The 24,648-nt window shown below is 42.7% G+C and overlaps 1 protein-coding gene across 3 annotated transcripts in view; it reads left to right on the top strand.

Annotated features, from left to right (window-relative positions):
- ryr2a (ryanodine receptor 2a (cardiac)) overlaps positions 1-24,648 on the top strand; it is a 723,597-nt gene that overhangs the window by 406,638 nt on the left and 292,311 nt on the right. For all 3 annotated transcript variants that reach the window (XM_034193918.1, XM_034193917.1, XM_034193919.1), the window contains exons 62-64: positions 3,062-3,185; positions 12,454-12,569; positions 19,767-19,831. In XM_034193918.1, coding sequence (XP_034049809.1) covers positions 3,062-3,185; positions 12,454-12,569; positions 19,767-19,831 — 305 coding nt within the window. The remainder of the gene's footprint in view (positions 1-3,061; positions 3,186-12,453; positions 12,570-19,766; positions 19,832-24,648) is intronic.

Below are 24,648 nucleotides of genomic sequence, written 5' to 3'. Positions count from 1 at the left end.
GTGTTATATGTGAAGAGGACCTTAATGATGTCTTTGAACAGTGTGGAATGACTGCACAACACACATCATTAATGACTTAAAAAAAGTAAGAATTAGGTGCACAAGTTTGAGTTTATTTTGGATCTTCTCTAATCCACACAAGGTCAAAATTATACATACAGACTCAAATATATACATACACCTTCACTTAGTATTTGGTTAAATCTCCCTTAGCAAGCTGCACCTTGACCAGATGTTTTTGGTAGCCATCAACAGGCTTCTGGCAGAATTCTGGCTGGATATTTGACCACTCTTCTATGTAGTATTGGTAGAATTCATTTAAAATGGTTGGTTTCCTGAAATTGACCTGGGTTTTGAGCGTAGTCCATAAATTTTCAGTTGGTTTGAGGTCGGGGTTTTGGGAAGGCCATTCCAGGAGCTTAATGTTAGCCTGCTTTATCCAACTCACAACCAATTATGATGTGTGTTTTGGGTGATTTTCCTGTTGGAACACCCAGCTGTGATCAAGTTTTAACCATCTAGCTGTTTGTTTTTATATGACCTTTAAAGTAGTCCTCTTTCTTCATTATTCCACCCATATTTTGCAATGCGATGGTATCACTGGCAGCAAAACAGCCCCAAAGCATGATGGTACCACCACCAAGCTTGACAGTTGGTACAGTGTTCTTCGGTTTGAAAGCCTCACATTTACTCCTCCACATGCCTCTTGTTATTCTGACCAAATAGTTCAATCATTATCTCGTCTGACCATAAGATGTTCCTCCAGAAGGCATTTGGCTTGTCAATGTGGGCAGCTGCAAATTCATTCTGGCTTGAAGGTGCCAATTTTGGAGGAAGGGTTTCTTTCTTCGTCAGATGGGAAAGCGCTATATAAATGCAGTCCATTTACCATTTTCGTCCTCTGGGACAGTAAACTGGATATCCCTGGATGGTGGACAAAACAAGACATTTAAGTACAGTATCATAGCTTTTGGGAGACACTGATTGACATTTGCCCCATCTTATGACATTTTATGAACCAAACAAGTAATTTATTAATCAAGAAAATGATTGACAGATTAATCAATTATACAAACTTTATTATACGAAGCTCACTCTACGGTAGACGGAGGCACAAACCAAAAATAACACAAAAAAATCAGCCCCACTGGAGAAAAAGCCACAAACCGGCAAACAGACGGTAGACAAACATAGACGACATTATAAAGAGTAGAAGCCACATTGGTTGCTGAGGTGCAACAAATGTGGCTGCCATCTTGGTGATTCTATAACAAGGCACAGTGAAGGTCTGATTTTATAATCTTACGAGGTCTGTCCAAAAAGTAACAGACCTTTTTATTTTTTTTCAAAAACTATATGGATTTGAATCACGTGTGATTGCATCAGCCAAGCTTGAACCTTCGTGCGCATGCGTGAGTTTTTTCACACCTGTCGGTTGCGTCATTCACCTGTGGGCAGGCTTTGAGTGAGCACTGGTCCACCCCCCTCGTCGGATTTTTATTGTCAGGGAAATGGCTGAGCGACTGCCGCTTTGCTCCATGAAATTTTTTTCAGAAACTGTTAGAGACAGCCAATTGGAAACCATTCGAAAGATTCAGATGGATTTCGTTGAAGATTCTGTCGGCGTCACACGGATTAAGGAGTGTTAAAACCTTTTTAAAGACGGCCCACAGCGGCGGAGGGCGCGCGGCGCACCGAGCGGCGCACCGAGTGGCCATCAACAGGCTGGAATGACCAGATCATTTCTAAACTGAACGCTGTGTTGATCCGGGACATCGTGTGACTACCACAGAAATGGCAAGAGAGCTGGACATAGCACTTTTGCGGCACATTCCACTGTTACAGGAGATTTTGTAATGAAAGATGTGCGGAGGATTTCGCGCGTCGGCACGGAGCCCGGATCAACACAGTGTTCAGTTTAGAAATGATCTGGTCGTTCCAGCTTGTCGATGGCCGCTCGGTGCGCCGCGCGCCCTCCGCCGCTGTGGGCCGTCTTTAAAAAGGTTTTAACACTCCTTAATCCGTGTGACGCCGACAGAATCTTCACCGAAATCCATCTGACTCTTTCGAATGGTTTCCACCTGGTTGTTTCTAACAGTTTCTGAAAAAATTTTCATGGAGCAAAGTGGCAGTCGCTCTGCCATTTCACTGACAATAAAAATCTGACAAGGGGGGTGGACCACTGCTCACTCAAAAGCCTGCCCACAGGCGAATGACGCAACCGACAGGCGTGAAAAAACTCACGCATGCACACGAAGGTTCAAGCTTGGCTGATGCAATCACACGTGATTCAAATCCATATAGTTTTTGAAAAAACTAAAAAGGTCCGTTACTTTTTGGACAGACCTCGTATGTTCTTTTTTAATCTTTCTAATATAATAGCTGAAGGTTTTTAGCTATGCTCATGCTCCACCGAAGCATTTACTCAAAAAAAGTCTGATGGACCTAAATGACATGGTGAGATGCTGAAGAGCTTCGCTCGTCATGTCCGCAACATATGCATATTAAAAATAATCATATGTTGCCACACTTGTCTACGTATGTGATTGTCCTAGGTCAAGACTCATGATCCATGCTTTAAATGACTTCCTGAATTCTGCCGAAAAGTGTGTGTGTCTGTATTTGGTGAAAGTGTCAAACTTGTTAAGAGTCACTGATTTTGTCAGTGACACTGAACTCTCTGGGACCTTTTAGTTTGAGAGATGCCTGGGAAATGTCTCTGGAGTTCTGTGGTCACCTGACAGAGATGTTTGAGCACATTGATGTCAAAGGTCCACATCTTTAGAGTGCAGGTGCTTCCAGTCTCAGTAGACAGTTGTGAGACTTTGATGTGAACCAATGAGCAAATACAGTGACTGGAAATCTCTGGCACCATGTTGAGGGCAGTAAGGTCAGGCTCATGTTTCATTCTGAAGATTACTTTTAAGAGTTGATGACTTCCAGAACTATAAATGCTAAAACTACTTGCTTTGTCATAGACACGGGACAGAATGGTTCTTGAACCTCAACGAGAGGACCGATTGTTGTTTTCCATGTTGTTCATTTTGACTGTTGTGTCCAGGTGGAGGAAATCACCCCCTGCTTGTTCCCTACGACACACTGACTGCCAAAGAAAAATCCAAAGACAGAGAGAAAGCACAAGACATCCTCAAGTTCCTCCAGATCAATGGATACACTGTGTCCAGGTAAAGTAAGATGCAGGAAGGCAGGGCTGTTCAAACCTGCTCCTGAAGAGAACCTGACCTGCATGTTTGTTTCATTCTCTCTGCTTTGCACACAGCTATTAACTCTGAAACACCAGAGATTAATAATAATGTGCAAATATAGAGCAGGTACACAGGAAGACATGCATGGTGGGTGACCTCCAGGAGCAGATTCAGGCAGCCCTGCACTCACGCATCATTTGGTTGCCACACATTGTTGAGATAATTCAAAAACTTTGTGACAGATTGACACAACAGTGATAATATTAAATAAAATATCACACAAACCAGAGGGACCCAAGCGACTTTTATCTTTACATGAAAAAGTGTGTACCTCCCTCTAAAATACTGCCAGAAACTGATAGGTTAGTGCTTACTCCATATCAGGTGGTACAAACCAATGTAAAACTAGGAAAGTGTTTTTTTTTTTTTTTCAAAAAAACTCTTCAGTTTATGAAAACATAAATAAAAAGACACACTGCGTGCACAATTATTGTATAGGTTATGTTCCTGAGGGCTATTTTTATTGTTGGGAAAACACAGAGCTCTTAGTCAACCCAAAACTTTAATAAACTACAATGCTGAAAGGAAAGAGTTTTGCGTTTATAAGGGGATTACATATATATATGTGTGTGTGTGTGTGTGTGTGTGTGTGTGTGTGTGTGTGTGTGTGTGTGTGTGTGTGTGTGTGTGTGTGTGTCGGCCTCACAGTGGTTTAGTTAGTGGTTAGCACTGCGGCCTCACAGCAAGAAGGTTGTGGGATCACTACCTGCCTGGTCCTTTCTGTGTGGAGCTTCTTCCACCTTCCTGAGGTCTGACATGACGTGGCACTGTGTGTCTATGAGCAGCCCAGCCACGGCTTCATCCATCTGGTCAAATTCAATTTCAATTTAATTCAATTTATTAATTTATATAGCGCCAAATCACGACAAAGTCGCCCCAAGGCGTTTCACATAATTCACAACAACACAAATGAATCTAAAATCAAAATTAAAAGCAAAAAAAGCACAGTTAAAAGATAAAACACAGTAGAATAAAAAGAAATTACAAAGCAAACACAAACAGATTAAAAAATTAATAATAAGACAGTCTAAAAAAGTGGGTCTTCAGTCTTGATTTAAAAATCTCCACCGTGTCAGACTGCCTGTCAACAGCAGGTAGATCATTCCAAAGAGCCGGACCACGGTAGGAGAAGGCTCTATACCCCACAGACTTTTTTTTCATCCTCGGAACACACAGAAGCCCTGCGCCCTGCGAACGCAAAGGCCTCGCAGGTACGTAGGGCTTAACCAAGTCCGCCAAGTAGGAAGGCGCCAGTCCATGAACAATTTTATAAACCAACAATAAAACTTTAAAATCCAATCTGACAGAAACCGGTAGCCAATGAGGGGATGCCAGAATGGGAGTAATGTGGTCAAACCTTCTACTTTGTGTCAAAATTCTGGCAGCAGCATTCTGCACCAACTGAAGTCCTCGAATGCTAGACTGCGGCAGGCCAGAGAATAAAGCATTACAATAATCCAATCTAGAAGAGACAAATGCGTGAATCAGAGTCTCAGCATCAGCCATAGACAGGATGGGGCGAATCTTTGCTATATTTCTCAGATGAAAGAAAGCAGTCCTCGTAATGTCCCTAATGTGCAGGTCAAAGGACAACGTAGGATCAAAGATTACCCCAAGGTTCCTCACTTTGTCAGTATGATGTATAACACATGAACCTAGGCTAAGCGCCAGCTGATCAAATTGGTGCCGATGTCTTGCTGGGCCAAGAACCATCATTTCAGTCTTATCAGAGTTCAAAAGTAGAAAGTTGCTAGACATCCAACTTGTCACTGCTGCAAGACAGTCCTGTAAAGATTTTATGTGGACAGGATTTCCAGCAGCTATCGGCATATACAACTGAGTATCATCAGCATAACAATGAAAAGCAACCCCGAAACGCCGCAAAATGTTCCCAAGGGGTGCCATATACAGTGAAAAAAGCAGGGGACCCAGAACGGATCCCTGCAGAACCCAGAACTTCATGCCCTTAAAGTCAGAGGTAGTGTCATTGCACAAAACACAATGGGAACGACCAGACAGATAAGACATCAGCCACACAAGAGCAGTTCCAGTAATCCCGAAACAGTTTTCTAGCCTATCAAGTAGAATATGATGATCAACTGTGTCAAACGCAGCACTGAGATCCAACAACACCAATGCTGTAGTAGTATCCGAGTCCATTGCTCGCAGAAGATCGTTAACTACTTTAATAAGTGCTGTTTCTATGGAGTGATGTCTTCTAAAAGCAGACTGCAGTGGCTCAAAAAGGTCATTCTCAGTAAGATAGTCCACAAGCTGCCGTGAAACCACCTTTTCCAGAATTTTAGAGCAGAATGATAGATTTGATATCGGCCTATAATTTTTCAATTCACCAGGATCAAGATTAGATTTCTTGAGTAGTGGTTTAACCACTGCAGATTTAAAACAATTTGGAACAGATCCAGAGTTTAAAGAAAGGTTAACAATTTCCAGCACAGTTGGCCCAAGAATGGGCCAAAGATCCTTAAACAGTTTTGTTGGTATAGGATCAAATAAACAAGTTGTGCTTCTAGTACACATCACGAGTTTCGTCAGCACACCTTGTGAGATACTGTTAAATTCTGTGAATCTAGGTAGCACCTCAGTAGTAGTCCCCAGCTCATGTAGCTGGATACAATGACTGGACCAAAGTATGCTGAGATGTGCTCAACCTGATATCTTCTATTTTCTTTCCAAATAGTCCATAAAGTCCTGTGCTGAAAAAGGAGAACGACCAACAGGTGGCTGTCCATGAATAAGAAATGCCACCGTATCAAACAAGAACTTTGAGTTATGCTTGTTTTTGTTGATCAGTTCAGAGCAATAGGCCTGCTTCATAGCCAATAAAGCATGCTTATATTCTAAAATAGCTTCACGCCACGCAAGGTAAAACACCTCTAGTTTGGAACTACGCCATTTCCGTTCCAACCCTCTAGCCTTCTTCCTAAGGTCACGCAAATAACTGTTGAACCAGGGTGTCTGTGCTTTGGGAAGGCGTGGCTTTAACAGAGGAGGCGCAATCTTATCAAGTGTGGTTTTTAGCACTAAATTCAGGCCATCTGCAAGACTGTCTACTGATTGAAATTTCATCAAGCTTGAAGCTAGGATTTCAGGCAGTCTCGCTTCGAGTTCAGTCAAAGTTGAAGGTTTAATTTGACGCCGCAATGATAGGCAAGGTTGTTGCTCCACTAAACGCGGCAGCGTAATTGTAAACCTAACAAGCGAGTGGTCAGAGACCACTGATGCAAGAGGCAGGATGTCGACATTTGTGACAGCAAGGCCACGTGCAAGAACCAAATCCAGAGTATCACCACTGATATGCGTTGAACCATGAATGAACTGCCGAAATGCTAGTGCATCCATGATTTCCATAAATGATTTACCGAGGGGATCAGAGAGCTTATTTATATGAATGTTAAAGTCACCAATAATCAAAATGTTGTCTACAGTAGTTGAAAGACTAGAGATGAACGTGCCAAATTCATCTAAATAATCAGAATATGGGCCAGGAGGCCTGTAGACAGTGACAATATAACATAGCTGATTTCCAGTTTTATGACCTTGACAGTACTTAGCATCATGGGCATAACGGAGAATCAGATGCTCAAATGAATTATATTTATGACCCCCAACAGTTAATAAAGTAAACCTGGATTTATAAATAAAAGCAACACCCCCGCCTTTCCTCACATCACGTGAAACGTGACTAAAAGTGTACTCCGGTGGGCAGGCCTCATTCAGAGGAAGGACAGCTGTGGATTTAATCCAGGTTTCACATAATCCAAGCATATCCAGATGATGATCCACAATTAAGTAATTCACCAGCAATGACTTCAGAGACAATGATCTGATGTTAATGAGACCCAAACTAAGGATCTCGGTGGGATCAGCAGGTTTTAATGAAGTCATGCGGAAGTTCTGCTCCTCAGCAGCCAGTGACGCAGCGTGTTTCAACGGCCGGAGGAGCTCAGGTGAAACGCCGCGTCTGCGAGCCCGCACCGGCGTAAAAACTCCGCAGCCCGGCGAGAGGCAGCAGCGGGAAACTGTGGCACAAACGGGCACAGCTTTAGCGGAGCCGGTCCGGTCATCAGTTCAGGAACAACAAGACGAATCCAGTAGCCTCTTGTGCGCAGCGCGCGCTCCCACGCCCAAAAATATCGTCCATCCCAGAGGAGGCGAGGATCAGACCCTCTAGTGAAGGCTGCCAGGTAAAACTTAAATTTCACCAATACACCACTCCGCTTTCCGCGCCTTCTAAAGTGCCTCCTCCGGAGAGGAACGCAAGGAAAACGGAGCAGGTGGAGCGGGACGTCCGCGAGCACAGGTGGCAGAGCAGGGCGGGGCCCTCCAAGCCCGGACCCAGACGACAGCAGTGGCTCATAAAGAGCATTAATGTCCAAGAGAGACTGTCGACCATACACAAGCAAGGCTGAAGTGTCCCAGCAGAACACACAGAGCAAAAACACAGCAACAAATAGCAAAAAACTCAATGAGCGACAGGGCTGACGGCATGCCAAACACACAGGCGCCATCTTGCCACAAAAATCAACAAATCTTCATCAAAGGTCCATCAAGAGTCTTTCTCATTTCATATTTATTCTGATATTTCTTAGCCCAATGTTGATATTTCTTGACTTGTGAGTCTTGTTCAGTGGTGGTCGTGTTTCAGCTTTCTGTACCTTGACCATGTCTCTGAGCACCTTGGACCTCTGGACACTCCAGTTACCTTGCAGTTTTAGAGTATGGTTGGAGTAGAGGATAATGGGTTTGTGGTAGCCTCAAATTAAATGTTTTAGTCATTTGCAGTAGGGCTGCAACAAACGATTATTTGGATCATCGATGAATCTGATGGGGTTTCGACACGATTAATCGATTACTCGGATTAGTGGGGAATTTTTTTAAAATGTGCCTTGGAAACAATTTTTCTCTCCTTCAATCACTTTATTTAACAACAGAACATTATTTGAAAACTTAAAATATTTGAAAATCAACAAATCGTCAAATGTCCCTTGGCTGTTGAAATATAAAATAATAAAGAATAAAACAGTTTATAATAAAAAATAATAAAGAATAAAACAGTTTATAATAAAGAACAAAAAATAATTATTTGAAATGACATTGTTTTATCAAAGTGCTGAGTTGCCATAAAACAACATTGAAACATATAAATGTTATAAAATATATGGTGAAAAAAAGAGGTATTTTTGTTGCTACAAATGAGCAATTAGCATAACCAGCTAACCATAAAACCTAAATCAAAAACTGTAGCCTGACTCATTATATATGTGCAACATTCTCTGTATAACTTGTAAAATATGTGGTCATTTCACAATGACACATGTGACTCATGTCTCTTTCTCTAAAATTCTATTGTAGCATTATTAGTTATTATTACTATTATTATTGTTGCTATTATTATTAATATATAAATAAACATAAATTAAAAATATTATAATTTGTAATACATTTGACTCTTTTACGACAAACGCTGAGCCATTAATTATTATACAGAAAACAAATGCACAAACATGCTGAAATGTCAGTTACTTAATGCTAACTTTAACATTGAAAACGCCATAGACATGCTAACGCTTTAGCATCGGCGTTAGCACCAAATACATCTATCAACTGTTTCAGAAGACCATAAGAGGTCAGTTTAACATAAAAAGGTAAATATTCCTCACAGACATATGCTCTTTAGGGTTTTAATGGGGAAAAATTAAGATAAAGCGAAATAAAACAAATGAAACCAATGAAGCAGCAGCTCGAAGCACTCCTTCATTGGTTCAAGATTCAAAGCAAAGCTCGGTTGTTTATATGGAAGAAACAAAACATTTGCGGTAAAACAAAGTTATTTAGCAACTAATCGATGACTAAATTACAGATGATGACAGAACAATCTGAGAGAAAGAGTCTAACCAAATACCGGCATCACTGAAAGCAGCCAAAGATAACGATACGTCTTTGGGATGGTTATGAGTAATTTTTTCTTTAATAGTTAAAATTTTATTAGCAAAGAAAGTCATGAAGTCATTACTAGTTAAAGTTAAAGGAATACTCGGCTCAATAGAGCTCTGACTCTTTGTCAGCCTGGCTACAGTGCTGAAAAGAAACCTGGGGTTGTTCTTATTTTATTCAATTAGTGATGAGTAGTAAGATGTCCTAGCTTTACGGAGGGCTTTTTTATAGAGCAACAGACTCTTTTTCCAGGCTAAGTGAAGATCTTCTAAATTAGTGAGATGCCATTTCCTCTCCAACTTACGGGTTATATGCTTTAAGCTGCGAGTTTGTGAGTTATACCACGGAGTCAGGCACTTCTGATTTAAGGCTCTCTTTTTCAGAGGAGCTACAGCATCCAAAGTTGTCCTCAGTGAGGATGTAAAACTATTGACGAGATACTCTATCTCACTTACAGAGTTTAGGTAGCTATTCTGCACTGTGTTGGTATATGGCATTAGAGAACATAAAGAAGGAATCATATCCTTAAACCTAGTTACAGCGCTTTCTGAAAGACTTGTAGTGTAATGAAACTTATTCCCCACTGCTGGGTAGTCCATCAGAGTAAATGTAAATGTTATTAAGAAATGATCAGACAGAAGGGAGTTTTCAGGGAATACTGTTAAGTCTTCAATTTCCATACCATAAGTCAGAACAAGATCTAAGATATGATTAAAGTGGTGGGTGGACTCATTTACATTTTGAGCAAAGCCAATTGAGTCTAATAATAGATTAAATGCAGTGTTGAGGCTGTCATTCTCAGCATCTGTGTGGATGTTAAAATCGACCACTATAATTATCTTATCTGAGCTAAGCACTAAGTCAGACAAAAGGTCTGAAAATTCACAGAAAAACTCACAGTAACGACCAGGTGGACGATAGATAATAACAAATAAAACTGGTTTTTGGGACTTCCAATTTGGATGGACAAGACTAAGAGTCAAGCTTTCAAATGAATTAAAGCTCTGTCTGGGTTTTTGATTAATTAATAAGCTGGAATGGAAGATTGCTGCTAATCCTCCGCCTCGGCCCGTGCTACGAGCGTTCTGGCAGTTAGTGTGACTCGGGGGTGTTGACTCATTTAAACTAACATATTCATCCTGCTGTAACCAGGTTTCTGTAAGGCAGAATAAATCAATATATTGATCAATTATTATATAATTTACTAACAGGGACTTAGAAGAGAGAGACCTAATGTTTAATAGACCACATTTAACTGTTTTAGTCTGTGGTGCAGTTGAAGGTGCTATATTATTTTTATTTTTGAATTTTTATGCTTAAATAGATTTTTGCTGGTTATTGGTGGTCTGGGAGCAGACACCGTCTCTACGGGGATGGGGTAATGAGGGGATGGCAGGGGGAGAGAAGCTGCAGAGAGGTGTGTAAGACTACAACTCTGCTTCCTGGTCCCAACCCTGGATAGTCACGGTTTGGAGGATTTAAGAAAATTGGCCAGATTTCTAGAAATGAGAGCTGCTCCATCCAAAGTGGGATGGATGCCGTCTCTCCTAACAAGACCAGGTTTTCCCCAGAAGCTTTGCCAATTATCTATGAAGCCCACCTCATTTTTTGGACACCACTCAGACAGCCAGCAATTCAAGGAGAACATGCGGCTAAACATGTCACTCCCGGTCCAATTGGGGAGGAGCCCAGAGAAAACTACAGAGTCCGACATTGTTTTTGCAAAGTTACACACCAATTCAATGTTAATTTTAGTGACCTCCGATTGGCGTAACTGGGTGTCATTACTGCCGACGTGAATTACAATCTTACCAAATTTACGCTTAGCCTTAGCCAGCAGTTTCAAATTTCCTTCAATGTCGCCTGCTCTGGCCCCCGGAAGACATTTGACTATGGTTGCTGGTGTCGCTAACTTCACATTTCTCAAAACAGAGTCGCCAATAACCAGAGTTTGATCCTCGGCGGGTGTGTCGTCGAGTGGGGAAAAACGGTTAGAAATGTGAACGGGTTGGTGGTGTACATGGGGCTTCTGTTTAGAACTACGCTTCCTCCTCACAATCACCCAGTCGGCCTGCTTTCCCAGCTGCTCGGGATCTGCCAGAGGGAAACTAACGGCGGCTAAGCCACCTTGGTCCGCACCAACTACAGGGGCCTGGCTAGCTGTAGAATTTTCCACAGTGCGGAGCCGAGTTTCCAATTCGCCCAGCCTGGCCTCCAAAGCTACGAATAAGCTACACTTATTACAAGTACCATTACTGCTAAAGGAGGCCTAGGAATAACTAAACATTTCACACCCAGAGCAGAAAAGTGCGGGAGAGACAGGAGAAGCCGCCATGCTAAACCGGCTAAGAGCTAGTAGCTGCGCTAAGCTAGCGGATTCCTAAAAACACACAAAGTGAATAATGTGTAAATAATTTAGAGGTGATTTAATTAAGGCACGTGAAGATTACACTGTGAAACAAATCATTATCTAGGTAACTAGATCAATCTAACTGCGCAGATTAAACAGCTAACAGATACAGCAAAACACAGCTGTGCTCCGGAACAGGAAGTGATACAATACCGCAGTGAGAGCCAACCACCAGTAGAGGCAAGCAAGCCCTGGATCTGGATCAGTCCAGATGTTCTGACAGGCCTGGATCAGTCCAGATGCTCCTATCAAAAGAAGGTAAATGGTCACTAGTGTAGTAAGGAGAAGGCTTGTCCAGAGGTAGGACATGGTTACTGTTTGATAAGCCAAGAATAACATCCAGCGGTAGCTGAGGTGATCAAGTGAGAGCCATGTGGAGGTATGTCCAAAGTATGTCCACACTCATGTATCAGTCTATTAACTGACTGAACAAGATTCAAAGTGTCCGTAACATTAAAAAAAAACTTGAGCCAGTGGTGTGTTTAAGCAACAAACATGAATATTAAAATCCCCAATATGAAATTAAATTCCTCTCAAGAATTAAAATTAAATTTCTTGTATTTTGGTGGCCAGTCAAGACGTGCACACATTGATCAGATCTTGAGGAGAAGTTGGTGATCATGCACCGATGTTGTGGAGGGAAACAGGACGACCAAAAATATTAATTCATTAAAAAGATTGTTGATTAAAAAAGGGGAAGTCTGGTTGCATTGGACTCTTTGGTCCTTGAATCAGGGGAGATGTTTATACCCTGACTGTGAAACATGTCTCAGACTGATCTGTTGATGTCCATATGCTCTCCTCTGTCTGTGCTGTTCACAGAGGCGTAAAGTCTCAGGAACTGGACACTCCAGCCATCGAGAAACGGTTTGCATACACCTTCCTCCAACAGCTCATCACGTATGTGGACCAGGCCCACCAACACATGTTGGATTTTGGTGAGAGATGGCAAATGCTAACTCTAAACCTAAACTTAAACAAATGTAAACAGAATTGCAGAGTTTGGTGCACATACAAACGTGTTATATGACTAATGTTCTGCACAGTGATCACAGAAAGAAAGAAAGAGATGACAAAGTAGAAATGTTTAAAGGGCATAACTCACTCCAATCAAAAGTATCTTTTAAAAAGCATTGGAACTTTTGCTTTTGTCGAGTTAGTGCAAGTATCTGGTTTAAACAATGGTGGTTTAGGCGAGTTTTACTGCAGATGCTTATTTTAGAGATGTGGGAATGGACCAGTTGTCTGTCTGGGTGGTGGCATCCAGAACCCGGGGCAGTTCCATGGTGTTGTGGATGCAGCAAAGCACAGCAACAGTGCATGCTCCCAGACTTGACTTGACTTGTACAAGGTAATGCCACAACTTCATGAAAACCAGGATGACTGGATTTACAAGAAGCACCAGTACATGAGGTTCAACGTGAGCTGACTTACAGTCATGTGCTGAAGGAACCTAAATGCATTTGTGTAGCTGGAGCTGTTAAAGTGTGTATCAGTAGTAAATAAAATGTCAAATGAGCTGATGATTCTAAATAAATAGTGATGAAAATATTGATATATATATATATATATATATATATATATATTTTTTTTTTTTATGTTAAGTGCTATATGCCCAGAGAAATTATGTCATACACATCGAAAAGTTAGGCTGAATAGAGCCCGATAAAGGCTCTATTCTATTCTATTTCACCTGCCTCTGATAAACGCTCAGAAACCTCAAGTTGTGAGGAATAGGAATTTTGGTAGGAATTGAGGCACCGGATTTTGTATAATGGATTTTTGCTCACATCGGACAAAACGTCCCGTCCAGTTGCACTGCATTTCCATTAAAAACCCCATCACATATAGTGGACAGATCAGTCTGGATGTGCCCAGTAACAGAGGTACGAAATGAGGTTCAGCACTGACACTAGCAGATTCAGAGAAAGTGGGTACCGTATTTACAAGCCCACGCGTTTATTTTTTTTCAAACTGTGCTCAAACTTGGCGCCTAAATGAGGCAGGCCTTTATTCAAGGCTGGTGATTATGAATAAATTACTGCTTGCTGCCTGTAATATGGTGTTAGGTTTCACACATATCCCTGGGTGTGACGAACCAGAGACAGACACTTCAGGTCAGAGCCCTCTGCGGGGCTGCGAACCCTCTCCATAGGCTGACGTGCACCTGCTTTAATGACTGAGACAGCAAGGGCTGTGATTGGTCAAGTTTATGTTTTCACTCCTTCCTCTCCCGTCATATTTTAATAGATTTTGCAGTGTGCACGCTGATTGCATTTTGATCATGGATCAAATCAAATCACAAAATCAAATCAAATTTCTTAATTTATATAGCGCCAACTTACGACAAGGTCGCCTCAAGGTGCTTCACACAACACAACTCAAACAACAAATTGAATTAATAGATTAAAAACATAATAAAAGAACAAACCATGAACAAGAAAAAGGATAAAACAGGAAAAACAAATGGGTCTTAAGTCTTGATTTAAAAGTCTCCACAGAATCCGATACACTTTTTTACACAAATAAATTAATTCTGAATTCTACAACACGGAGTCTAAAAACTACAAAGACACTCAAATAACCCACAGTTCATGGATGAAATTTGTACATACTGTACCGTTGGTTTGGAGGTTGATGATTAAATAAAATGGAGCTCTTTGAGGGCCAGATTGGTCCAGAAAAAAACGCTGTTCCTGGGGAAAATTACATTGAGACACCCACCAACATGACGGAGAACTTTAAAAAGGTCATGTGCATGTCAGCGTCATTGCATGGCCATAGAGTTACGGAGTTGTAGAAGCATAAATCAGGCTTTAGGATTTTAAGGTACCACTCTGAAGCGGACTTAGAAAAAAGAGTCCTTCTGAATCCATAATATGTGAGTTTTAGGGTACTTGCCATAGCCAGGTGAAACATAGATGTGTCTTCTCCAGCCACTTGTGTCCATAGCAATTAGGCATTTGCATGCTAGATCATGCACAGAGAAACGAGCTGCATGGCTAAAATGTCCTATCTGAAGCTCCCTCACAATGCAGGTGATCCTCCTCATCCTAGTCTCTCTCAGTAACTACTCATTCCAGTGGCACTCAAGGATCCCTTGAAGACACTTAGTATCAAAGACATCCAGTCGTCAAGGTCACTGGTTAGCATCAAAATCTCACAGCCATACAGCAAGACAGGCAGCACCAGGACCTTAAAGACTTGGACCTTCATTCACCTGCAAAGATATCAGCATCACCAAACACCTATGTCCAATGACCTCATGACTCCATAAGCTCTTCCCAGGCTGAGAACCCAGAGATATGCATGTCACTACCATGGAAAACTTAACCTTGTTAGATTAGATAGAACTTTATTAATCCCTTGGGAAGACTCCCTCAGGGAAATTGAGGTTCCAGCAGCATTGTATAGCAGCACATGGGGAAAGAAGCACACAGAGTATCAAAAGTGGAAAAAAGGAAAAACAGTTTGCAAATATAAATATAAATAGAAAATACACAATATGAATACCAGACATACCGATCAATACTGGTTTACTGGCTACTACTTACTGTTCTTCTCATTCTCATTCCCGACCACTGTCTTCCTGTTATTTCTCCTCCCCCTGAGTGAGGAGTTGTACAGTCTGATAGCCCGAGGAACAAAGGTGTGTTTCACTCTGCTGGTCCTGCACTGGGGAAGGAGCAGTCTGTGGCTGAAGAGGCTCCCCTGGTTGCTGATGACAGTATGCAGAGGTTGACTGGACTCTTCCCTCATGTCCAGCAGTTTGTCCAGTGTTTTCTTCTCTGCCACCATCACCAGAGAGTCCAGCTTCATGCCAACCACAGAGCCAGTCCGCCTGATCCGTTTGTCGAGCCTGGATGTGTCCTTCTTGGATATGCCCCAGCACACCACGGTGTAAAAGAGAATGCTGGCTACTACTGACTTGTAGAAGATCTGCAGGAGTTTCCTGCAGATGTTAAATGACTGCAACCTCCTCAGAAGCGACAACCTGCTCTGTCCCTTCCTGTACAGGTGGTTGGTGTAGGTTGTGCAGTCCAGTTTGCTGTCCAGCCACAGCCCAAGGTACTTGTAGGAATCCACAGCCTCCACCTCAGCTCCTAGGATCAGAACTGGTCACGGACTTGGTCTGGACTTTCCAAAGTCAATAACCACCTCCTTTGTCTTCAAGGTGTTGAGCTGTAGATGGTTTATGTGGCACCAGGCAGGTATAAGTACCTCAAAATGTTTGCCAACCAAATGAATTAAACTTTTTACGTTGTCAGCCCAGTTGGATCTGCGGTACCTTTAACTTTGCATAATCTGCATCATCCGCTTCTCTGGATACCTCAGCAGTCAGTGATATGCTCATTATTTCAGTAACCCGGTTCTGAATTTCATGGCTTGGGCATGTTCCATGAGGAGAAAGAAAGAAATTCATTGTCACCTGTGTTAGACAGGTAATAGTGATTTCATCTGGGTTGTTCAAGGGCAACAAGAATTGATTCATTTGTGGAGTAACTTTACATGCACCTCAGCTGAAACTTTTGAAACTCTGTCCATTTTCATTTTGTCAAACAATATGTCTCTTAAGTTGCTTCCAGTGTCTACTTCAACTTCTACATCCCTAAAGATTTTAGCAATTCCATGATCAGTTGTGTAATACACCTAATAGTCCAACATGGAAACACCATCAGTGATGAACCTGGAATCATTGGGTGTTTGGGGTCTTATCACCCGATACCCTCCTCACAGTGATCCCAGGTGATCAGGCCCCAACTTTTGTCCAGGTAGCTCACTTGGTGATGTTCTAGTGGTTAAAGCGTTGGGCTTCAGACCAGAGGATCCTCTGTTCAAATCTCAGCTAGTACCTTGTATGGCAGCAACCTCACATCGGGGTGAATGTGAGGCATTGAGCATCTGATACAGATGGAAAAGCGCTATATAAATGCAGTCCATTTACCATTTGGTCACTCATCACCCCTCTGAATCCAGAGCAAACACAAAGCTTTTTCAGGTGCTTCCATGATTTTTTTGATGGCGCTTCATCTCTGCAGTCCACAGATACCTGAAAGTCCCAGGACCTACTGTAGAAAACATTCTGCAGTGTCCCTGCAGCAAGCCTTCCACCCCTGCCTCTGACACTTTGCTGTCACAGAGGCGTATTTGGCTCTCTTCCTGTCTTGTGGCTCTTCCATCCTGTCTTCTCAGGGGACTGTTAACTCCAGCAACAACCACTTGGTTGTCTCGTACATCATGACCATTTCTGGCCTGAGTGTGGTACCTGTGATGGTGTCTGGGAACTTCAGTTGCCTACCAAGATCAATCAAGAGAAGATGGAGCATGTTGAAGGTAGTTGCTGCTTGCTGGAGATGATGCTAATGTAGATGTCGGTGGTGCGAGTGGTCATCTGCTACTGCCAGCGGAACATGGTACTGGCGACAACCATATCTTTCCTCTCCCAAGGCTTTTGGCAGCAGCTTAGAATGTGCTCCACTGACCCCCATCTTCTGACATTGCTGGCAAGCCGGTCTGTCTGCCAGCCTCCAAGTGCAGAGGTTGGAACAACATGGTAGTAAATTCCTTTTCAAGAAATTGAATTGGTATTTTTCCTTTCTCTAAAGTTCTGACCAGGTGATCCTCTGACCAGCTGTATGCTCCCACTTGGTACAGTTTCCCTGCTTGGCCAGGCTCACCATTCTGCTGAAGCGAATCTCCTCCACTTCTGCATGCACCTCCTCCTGGATGAGCTTTCACCTCTCATTTCCGCAAACCTGTAGCAAGGTTTTGGGATACTCCTGAGCCTGGCCCTCCTAGTTGAGACTGTCCTGAATTGGTTGATGCTGCTTGCATTCTCCTCCTCAGGAGTCCAAACACTCTCCGCATACCTTCACTGCTGTGGCACCTTCCCCTTCCTCCAGCTCATCCAGACGATCTTCCACAGCCACTCCAGAAGCCTTGGGCACCATAAGAAGACCTTGCAGAGCACTTGGACCTGGCGTTGAAGATGCTCTGGCCAACTTGATGACATCATCCACCTCTTTGAGTGAGCGTTCCTTGATGTCAAACAGGGTATTGGGTTCAGGAGGAGAAATGAGCAATACACAGAGACCACCTCATGTTTTTGCTGTAAGTACCACTTACAGAACAGTTGATCTCTTCCTCAGGACAAGAGAGGTGACCACTGCGCTTCTGCCCCAGCAGCTCCCTTGTGAATCTGAATGGGTTCAAATGAAAACACTGCATTTGCACACCTTTCCCTTTTCCTTCTCCTTCTCTATTTCCAACTCAGCACCCCGAAGGGTAAATCGACTTTCCCTAACCACAGCTCTGAGCTCTGCCAGACCATCCTTGACTTCAACCCTTGTGTAAGTTGGGCCATCTTCTTTTTCTGTCAGTTTGGTTTAGGTCCTGCAGCTGTCTTCAGGGAATTGTTCCTTAATGCCAAAACATGGTGATCCCTTCTGCATCACCTTCTGCTGTTGCTTCAAGGAGGGCATCCACATTTTCATTGCACTGGCACCACTCTGACTCTTTATTGGCAGCAGGCCACAAAGCCCGCTGATGTTATGATGGTCTGCACTGGGGTGAAGCTTGTGAATCTTGAAGGTTCTGGGCACTGTGGCCTATTTCTGTGCTTGCCTCTTCTTCCATCTCACCAGGTGCTGTATTGGATACTGGCACTGTGCGTTGCACCACGTGCTTCCCTAAGCAGCCCATCTTCATCTGGTGGATGCTTAGACTGCTTGGGTTTTTTGCACACCTTGCTGCATCTGCAGGCTACAGTCATAGTCAACTGTCCGTTAATGGGTCTTTTCCAGCATCAGTCCTAATGGGGTGGTCATTCTCCTCTACTCTTGTGCACCCCTTTCTCTGAAAGATTCTTTGTAGCAATCACTTGAGAATAATCCAGCAATTTAGGAAGAACAGTCACAAACATCAATAGTTACATGAAACTAGTACACAAGTGACAGGTGTGATGACTGCAGTGTGCACCAGCTGCCAGAGACACCAGGTGACAGGACCACACCCACAAATACACACAAGGACAGACCAACAGACTACAAACACCAAACTACACAGAAACCAGTGTGTGTACAGTCCAACATAAACCATAATAACTGTTCGATTTTTTATTATTATAATTATTATTATTCACAAATGTAAGTTGTGCTTGTCAAGAAAACCTTCCACTTCGTAAAACTCAACAACTGTAAATCTCTCTAAATTGAAATGTTTAAACATTTAACTGTTTAAACGAAATATTGTACTGGGAGGTCAAAGATCTGCCTGCCAAAAATCATGCATTCCTGACAATTTATAAATGCCTTTTTTACTGAATTTGAGGTTTCAAGTAGGAAATGTACCACAAGCTCTCAAATGCTCATATCATCTGCTAGATGACAACAAAAGCTGTTCAAATGTGCAGCAACGTCACCACTGTTTATTCATTACAAAATTTAACTTTGGCAAAAAAAAAAAAGAAAAGAAAAGACAGGCTGACAGCCAAAAATCAACTTACAGTTTTGTTCTGGAACTTATGGACAACGTACTCGTTTATCAACAGTGACCAAAATAGGCTGTCATATTGTTGTGACACCAGTGCATGAGATATACAGGCAGAATGTACATGCATTGTGCAGCTGCTTATGGCAGTTGTGTCTGACTTTTTGTCTGGACAGTGTCAGACGTTTGACCTGTTTTTTTGTTCGTAGAAGTGCAAATGTTTTGTGGTGATGGAGGCCATGAAGGCACCCGCTCCATTCTGGAACACACCTCATTTTTCATACAATGCACCCACAGGAGATCAATTGGTGTTGTTATTTTGAGATGTGACACCTGTGTTGGACTTTGCACCACTTTGGGCACCTTGTGCGATAGTGCCCCTCAGGATTGGCAATTTCTTTGATTGATCTTTATGAATAAGTATGTTTACATTCTAAGCACATGGACAATGTGTCAGGACATTAGGCAGAGATTTGTCATTTTTGGGAGTGTTTAATTTTTTGAAAAGCAAAAGAATGTTTATGATTTCTTTCAAACTCACTCTTTCTTTGGGAAAATGTGCACCAAATATAAAAGCATGCAAATGTTTTATTAATGTTGCTTAGTTCAATCTGGATGTAACTGTCCATGTTCCATTTGTTGTTTAGACGTGGGACCAAGAACAAAGGGAGAGAAGATTCCTCATGAACAACAAATCAAGTTCTTTGGAAAGGTCAGAATTATTCTTATTCAATAGCTTAATTTTGATGTAGTGAAAATAAATTCTGCTTACCAATGGCAGGAAACCAAAAATAGATCGGAAAGAAAGTCAAACATTACAAGAATGAGGGCTAAACCTTTGCTTTAATTGGACACAAGACAAACAAGGACTCTGTCTCAGATTTCCATTTATTCCATTAATTCAGATACTGAAATCCACATATCTTTACTGTGAACTTTGTTTGAGTATTGTGAGGTTAGAGAAATATGGAAAATTCTTTCTGGTTACTACGTGTCCTCAGCACAACAAACAAAAACAAGAAATACAACAATAACGCTAGGTTCAAAAGATGGATCATGGAGTGGTTTTGCATTTGGGAGTAGGTTAGGCACCAGGACACCCTGAGCTGGAGGTCGATGATCAACTTTGTAGTCATATCATATGACCTTCGGCCACGTGTCTCGGACACTCGAGTGAAGAGAGGGGCAGAGCTGTCGATCGATCACCACCTGGTGGTGAGTTGGATCCGCTGGGAGTGGAGGAAGCCAGTCAGACCTGGCAGGCCCAAATGTATCGTGAGGGTCTGCTGGGAACGACTGGCGGAACCCTCTGTCAGCGAGGTCTGTCAGCTGACAGGTACCGGCAGGCCAGGCGTGCCGCAGCCCGTGCGGTTGCAGAGGCAAAAACTCGGGTCTGGGAGGAGTTCGGGGAGGCCATGGAGGAGGACTATCGGTCGGCCTTGAAGAGATTCTGGCAAACCGTCCGGTGCCTCAGGAGGGGGATGTAGCTCTCCACCAGCACTGTTTACAGTGCTGGCGTCTCTGCTGTTTGCGGACGATGTGGTTCTGTTGGCTTCGTCAAATCAGGACCTTCAGCGTGCACTGGGGCGGTTTGCAGCCAAGTGTGAAGCGTCCGGGATGAAAATCAGCACCTCCAAATCCGAGGCCATGGTTCTCGACCGGAAAAAGGTGCTTTGCCCTCTTCAGGGCGGTGGAGTGTCCTTGCCTCAAGTGGAGGAGTTTAAGTATCTCGGGGTCTTGTTCACGAGTGAGGGACGGATGGAGCGTGAGATCGATAGACGGATCGGTGCAGCATCTGCAGTGATGCATTCGCTGTATCGGACCATCGTGGTGAAGAGAGAGCTGAGTAGGGGGGCAAAGCTCTCGATTTACCGATAGATCTACGTTCCGATCCTCACCTATGGTCATGAGATTTGGCTCATGACCGAAAGAACGAGATCGCGAGTACAAGCGGCTGAGATGAGTTTCCTCCGCAGGGTGGCTGAGCGCTCCCTTAGAGAGCCCCTGCTCCTCCACATCAAAAGGAGTCAGTTGAGGTGGCTCGGGCATCTTTTCCGGATGCCCCCTGGACGCCTTGCTGGAGAGGTGTTCCGGGCACGTCCCATTGGGAGGAGGCCCCGGGGAAGACCCAGCACACACTGGAGGGACTACATCTCTCGGCTGGCTTGGGAATGCCTTGGGGTTCCCCCGGAGCTGCTGGGGGAGGTGTGTGTGGATCGGGAGGTCTGGGCAGCTTTGCTTGAGCTGTTGCCCCCGCGACCCGACTCCGGATAAAGCGGAAGAAAATGGATGGATGGATGGATGAATGGAGTAGGTTAGGCGGGTCCGGTTCCTGGTGAGAGCTTCTCTCCTGCAGGTTGCCTGGCTCTGGGATAAGGTGGAATGGTCCTTGATCTCCCGACAAAACTCGCCTGTATCCGTTCAGCTCTCAGCCTCTGATTTGATCACAGGAGATCTCCATAACCATCTGTTCAGAGGAGCCGAATTTAGTGTCCTGATTCTGCCCCACACACAAAGTACTAGTTCTGATTCTGATTCTAGTGCTTTGCAAACGCTGCTCCCAGTCCCACGGGGCTTGAACCCCTAACTATTGTCTGGGTTGCTGGGCTAGAAGCAATTGAATGTAACAAGCCTTTTCATGATAATGATGCATTAACCCCTTCTAAGCCTGTATATCCCATCAATGGGAAATTTCACTTTTTATTTGTGAGATACTGACAGGGGTGGTGGCCAAGTGGTTAATGCACTTGGTTTCAGTGCAGAAGGTTCTGGGTTCAAATCCCACCCCTGCCACATTTCTCCATGTAATGTGGAGTTGCGTCAGGAAGGGCATCCGGCGTAAAACCTGTGCCAATTCAACATGCAGATCCACCTTGGATTTGCTGTGGTGACCCCGAGTGCAAACAAGGGAGCAGCCGAAGGGACTTACTTTATTTGTGAGATACTGGCAAGCAAAGACAGTAAAGATTAACCAGTGAACCAAATGTCTCAACACCACCAAACAAACAACAGTGCACAATCATGAACAAGCACAGTTAACCTAACTCTTCATACTGTAACAAGTAATTATATTTTTAAAAAGACTTTATAAAAATACTTTTTGTAGATGTCACGAGCTTTGCTAGCGCGTCTACAAAACGCGCTAGCAAAGCTTGTTAAGCCCTACGTACCTTGCTTTTCTTGCTTGTAATTTTGATTTTAGATTAGTTTGTGTTGTTGTGAATTGTGTGAAGCGCCTTGGGGCGACTTTGTCGTGAGTTGGCGCTATATAAATTAATAAATTGAATTAAATTGAATTGAATTAAGCCAACTAAAGTGCCAGATAATTTAATGCTCTCAGAACAGTTATTCCAAAAGTTTACACCTTTTTATGGGAACACAATGACTTTTTACAATAGTACGAGTCTTTAATTTATCAAATACTAATCCTCTCAAATTATAGCTGGACACGTTGAGGCAAAACAGACAAATAGTGGGTTTGTTGGCTCACGATATGGTTTATTACTGATAACTGTTATAGCTTTCTTTTGTAGTAAAAAATATTGGATTTGGACTTGTTTTGTATGTGTTTCCGAAACCCTCAATGGGACACGTAATGAATGATATAACGTAACTAACGAATGTTGGGAGAGGAAGTCTTGTGCTTTATACAGGATTGTGATGGCTTTTGAGATTTTAGATTTAATATAATTAATATTTTTCCAACTTAATTTATCATCAATAAAAACTCCAAGAAATTTGGTTTCAGTTACAAGTTTCAGCATAATTTAATAATACATTTCTACTTAAATTCCTGGGCTTATTTCCAAATATAATACACTTTGTTTTACAAAGATGAAGCGATAATTTGTTGAAATCAAACCATTGTTTGAAATTCAGTATTTCCCTCTCCATCATGTCCAAGAGCTGCCCCAAATGATCCCTACTATAAAACACCATCGTATCATCAGGAAACAAAATACAACTCACAGACTTAGAAACCCAACATATATCATTAATATATAACAGAAACAACAGCCCAAGGACTGAACCCTGGGGCACCCCACATGTAATCCTCAAAAATTCTGAATTTAACCCACCAATATGGACACACTGATACCTGTTGTGTAAATAGCTAGCTATCCAATCATGTACCAGTCATCTAATACCATACTTCTGTAGTTTATCCAACAGTAAAGTGTGATCTATAGCATCAAATGCTTTCTGTAAATCAAAGAAAATCCCTACAGTGTATTGCTTTTTTTCAATTGCATTTGTAATTTGTTCAGCAAAATCAAATAAAGTCAGTGTCTGACTGTGCATCCGAAAGTATTCACACTGCTTCACTTTTTCCACATTTTATTATGTTACAGCCTTATTCCAAAATGGAGTCATTTTTTTTTCCTCAAAATTCTACACACAATACCTCATAATGACAACGTGATAAACTTTTCTGAGATTTTTGCAAATGGATTAAAAAGTCAAAAACCTAAGAACTCACATGTACATAAGTACTGGGCTCGCTCTATGGTAGAGTAATGCTGAAACTGGAAATGCCAAATGTTGAGTTGACACTGAAACCGGAAATACCAAATGTTGAACTCTTCCTGGAGTGATAATAGAGGGGATCTTGCCTGAATTCAGTGGCCAGTCGAGACTGAAACCATTAATGCCGCATGTTGAAATCTTTCTGGAGCAATAATAGAGGAGATCTCGTGCTAATAGAGGAGATCGCGCTAATGCAGTGGACCATCAACACTGAAACCGGAAACGCTAACCTGAGAGACAGCGCGCACCTTGAAAGCCCTTGCGATCAATCACTGACTATCGAGCATGTAAATTACATGTAAAAATATTTGGATCATTGAAAATAAGTGAGGAGGACTCGGGAGGAGCTCGGAGTTGAGCCGCTGCTCCTCCACATCGCAAGGAGTCAGTTGAGGTGGCTCAGGCATCTTTTCTGGATGCCCCCTGGATGCCTTGCTGGAGAGGTGTTCCGGGCACGTCCCATTGGGAGGAGGCCCCGGGGAAGACCCAGGACACGCTGGAGGGACTACATTTCTTGGCTGGCTTGGGAACGCCTTGGGGTTCCCCCGGAGGAGCTGGGAGAGGTATGTGTGGATCGGGAGGTCTGGGCGGCTTTGCTTGAGCTGCTGCCCCCGCGACCCGACTCCGGATAAAGCAGAAGAAAATGGATGGATGGATGGATGGATGAAAATAAGTGAATTCATCTACCCTGAATAATCAAAATTGATAACTCTTGCATTATCTATTGAAGAAAGGCTGTCATCATCCAGACAGCTGTGATTGCCAATTTTCTGTTATTTTCTAATCAAATCAAAGACATAAAAAAAATCTAAAACTAAGTGCTTCTTTTACAATTTAATTTTCTAACTCTAAATTATACTTGAAAAACGCTGATGGACTTATATGACCTTCTTGCTTCTTCAGCAATTTCATTTTTTAACATTTAAGGTTACTGCCCTTAGTCTAAGACTAAGGTTCTAACTGCCCTTAAACTAAGGGCAGTTCAGAACCTCCTTGACCAGT

Source organism: Thalassophryne amazonica, chromosome 18 (genome assembly GCF_902500255.1).
Source record: "Thalassophryne amazonica chromosome 18, fThaAma1.1, whole genome shotgun sequence".
NCBI lineage: Eukaryota > Metazoa > Chordata > Actinopteri > Batrachoidiformes > Batrachoididae > Thalassophryne > Thalassophryne amazonica.
The sequence above is the reverse complement of the archived record's forward strand: the minus strand, read 5'-3'. Positions and strand labels throughout refer to the sequence as shown.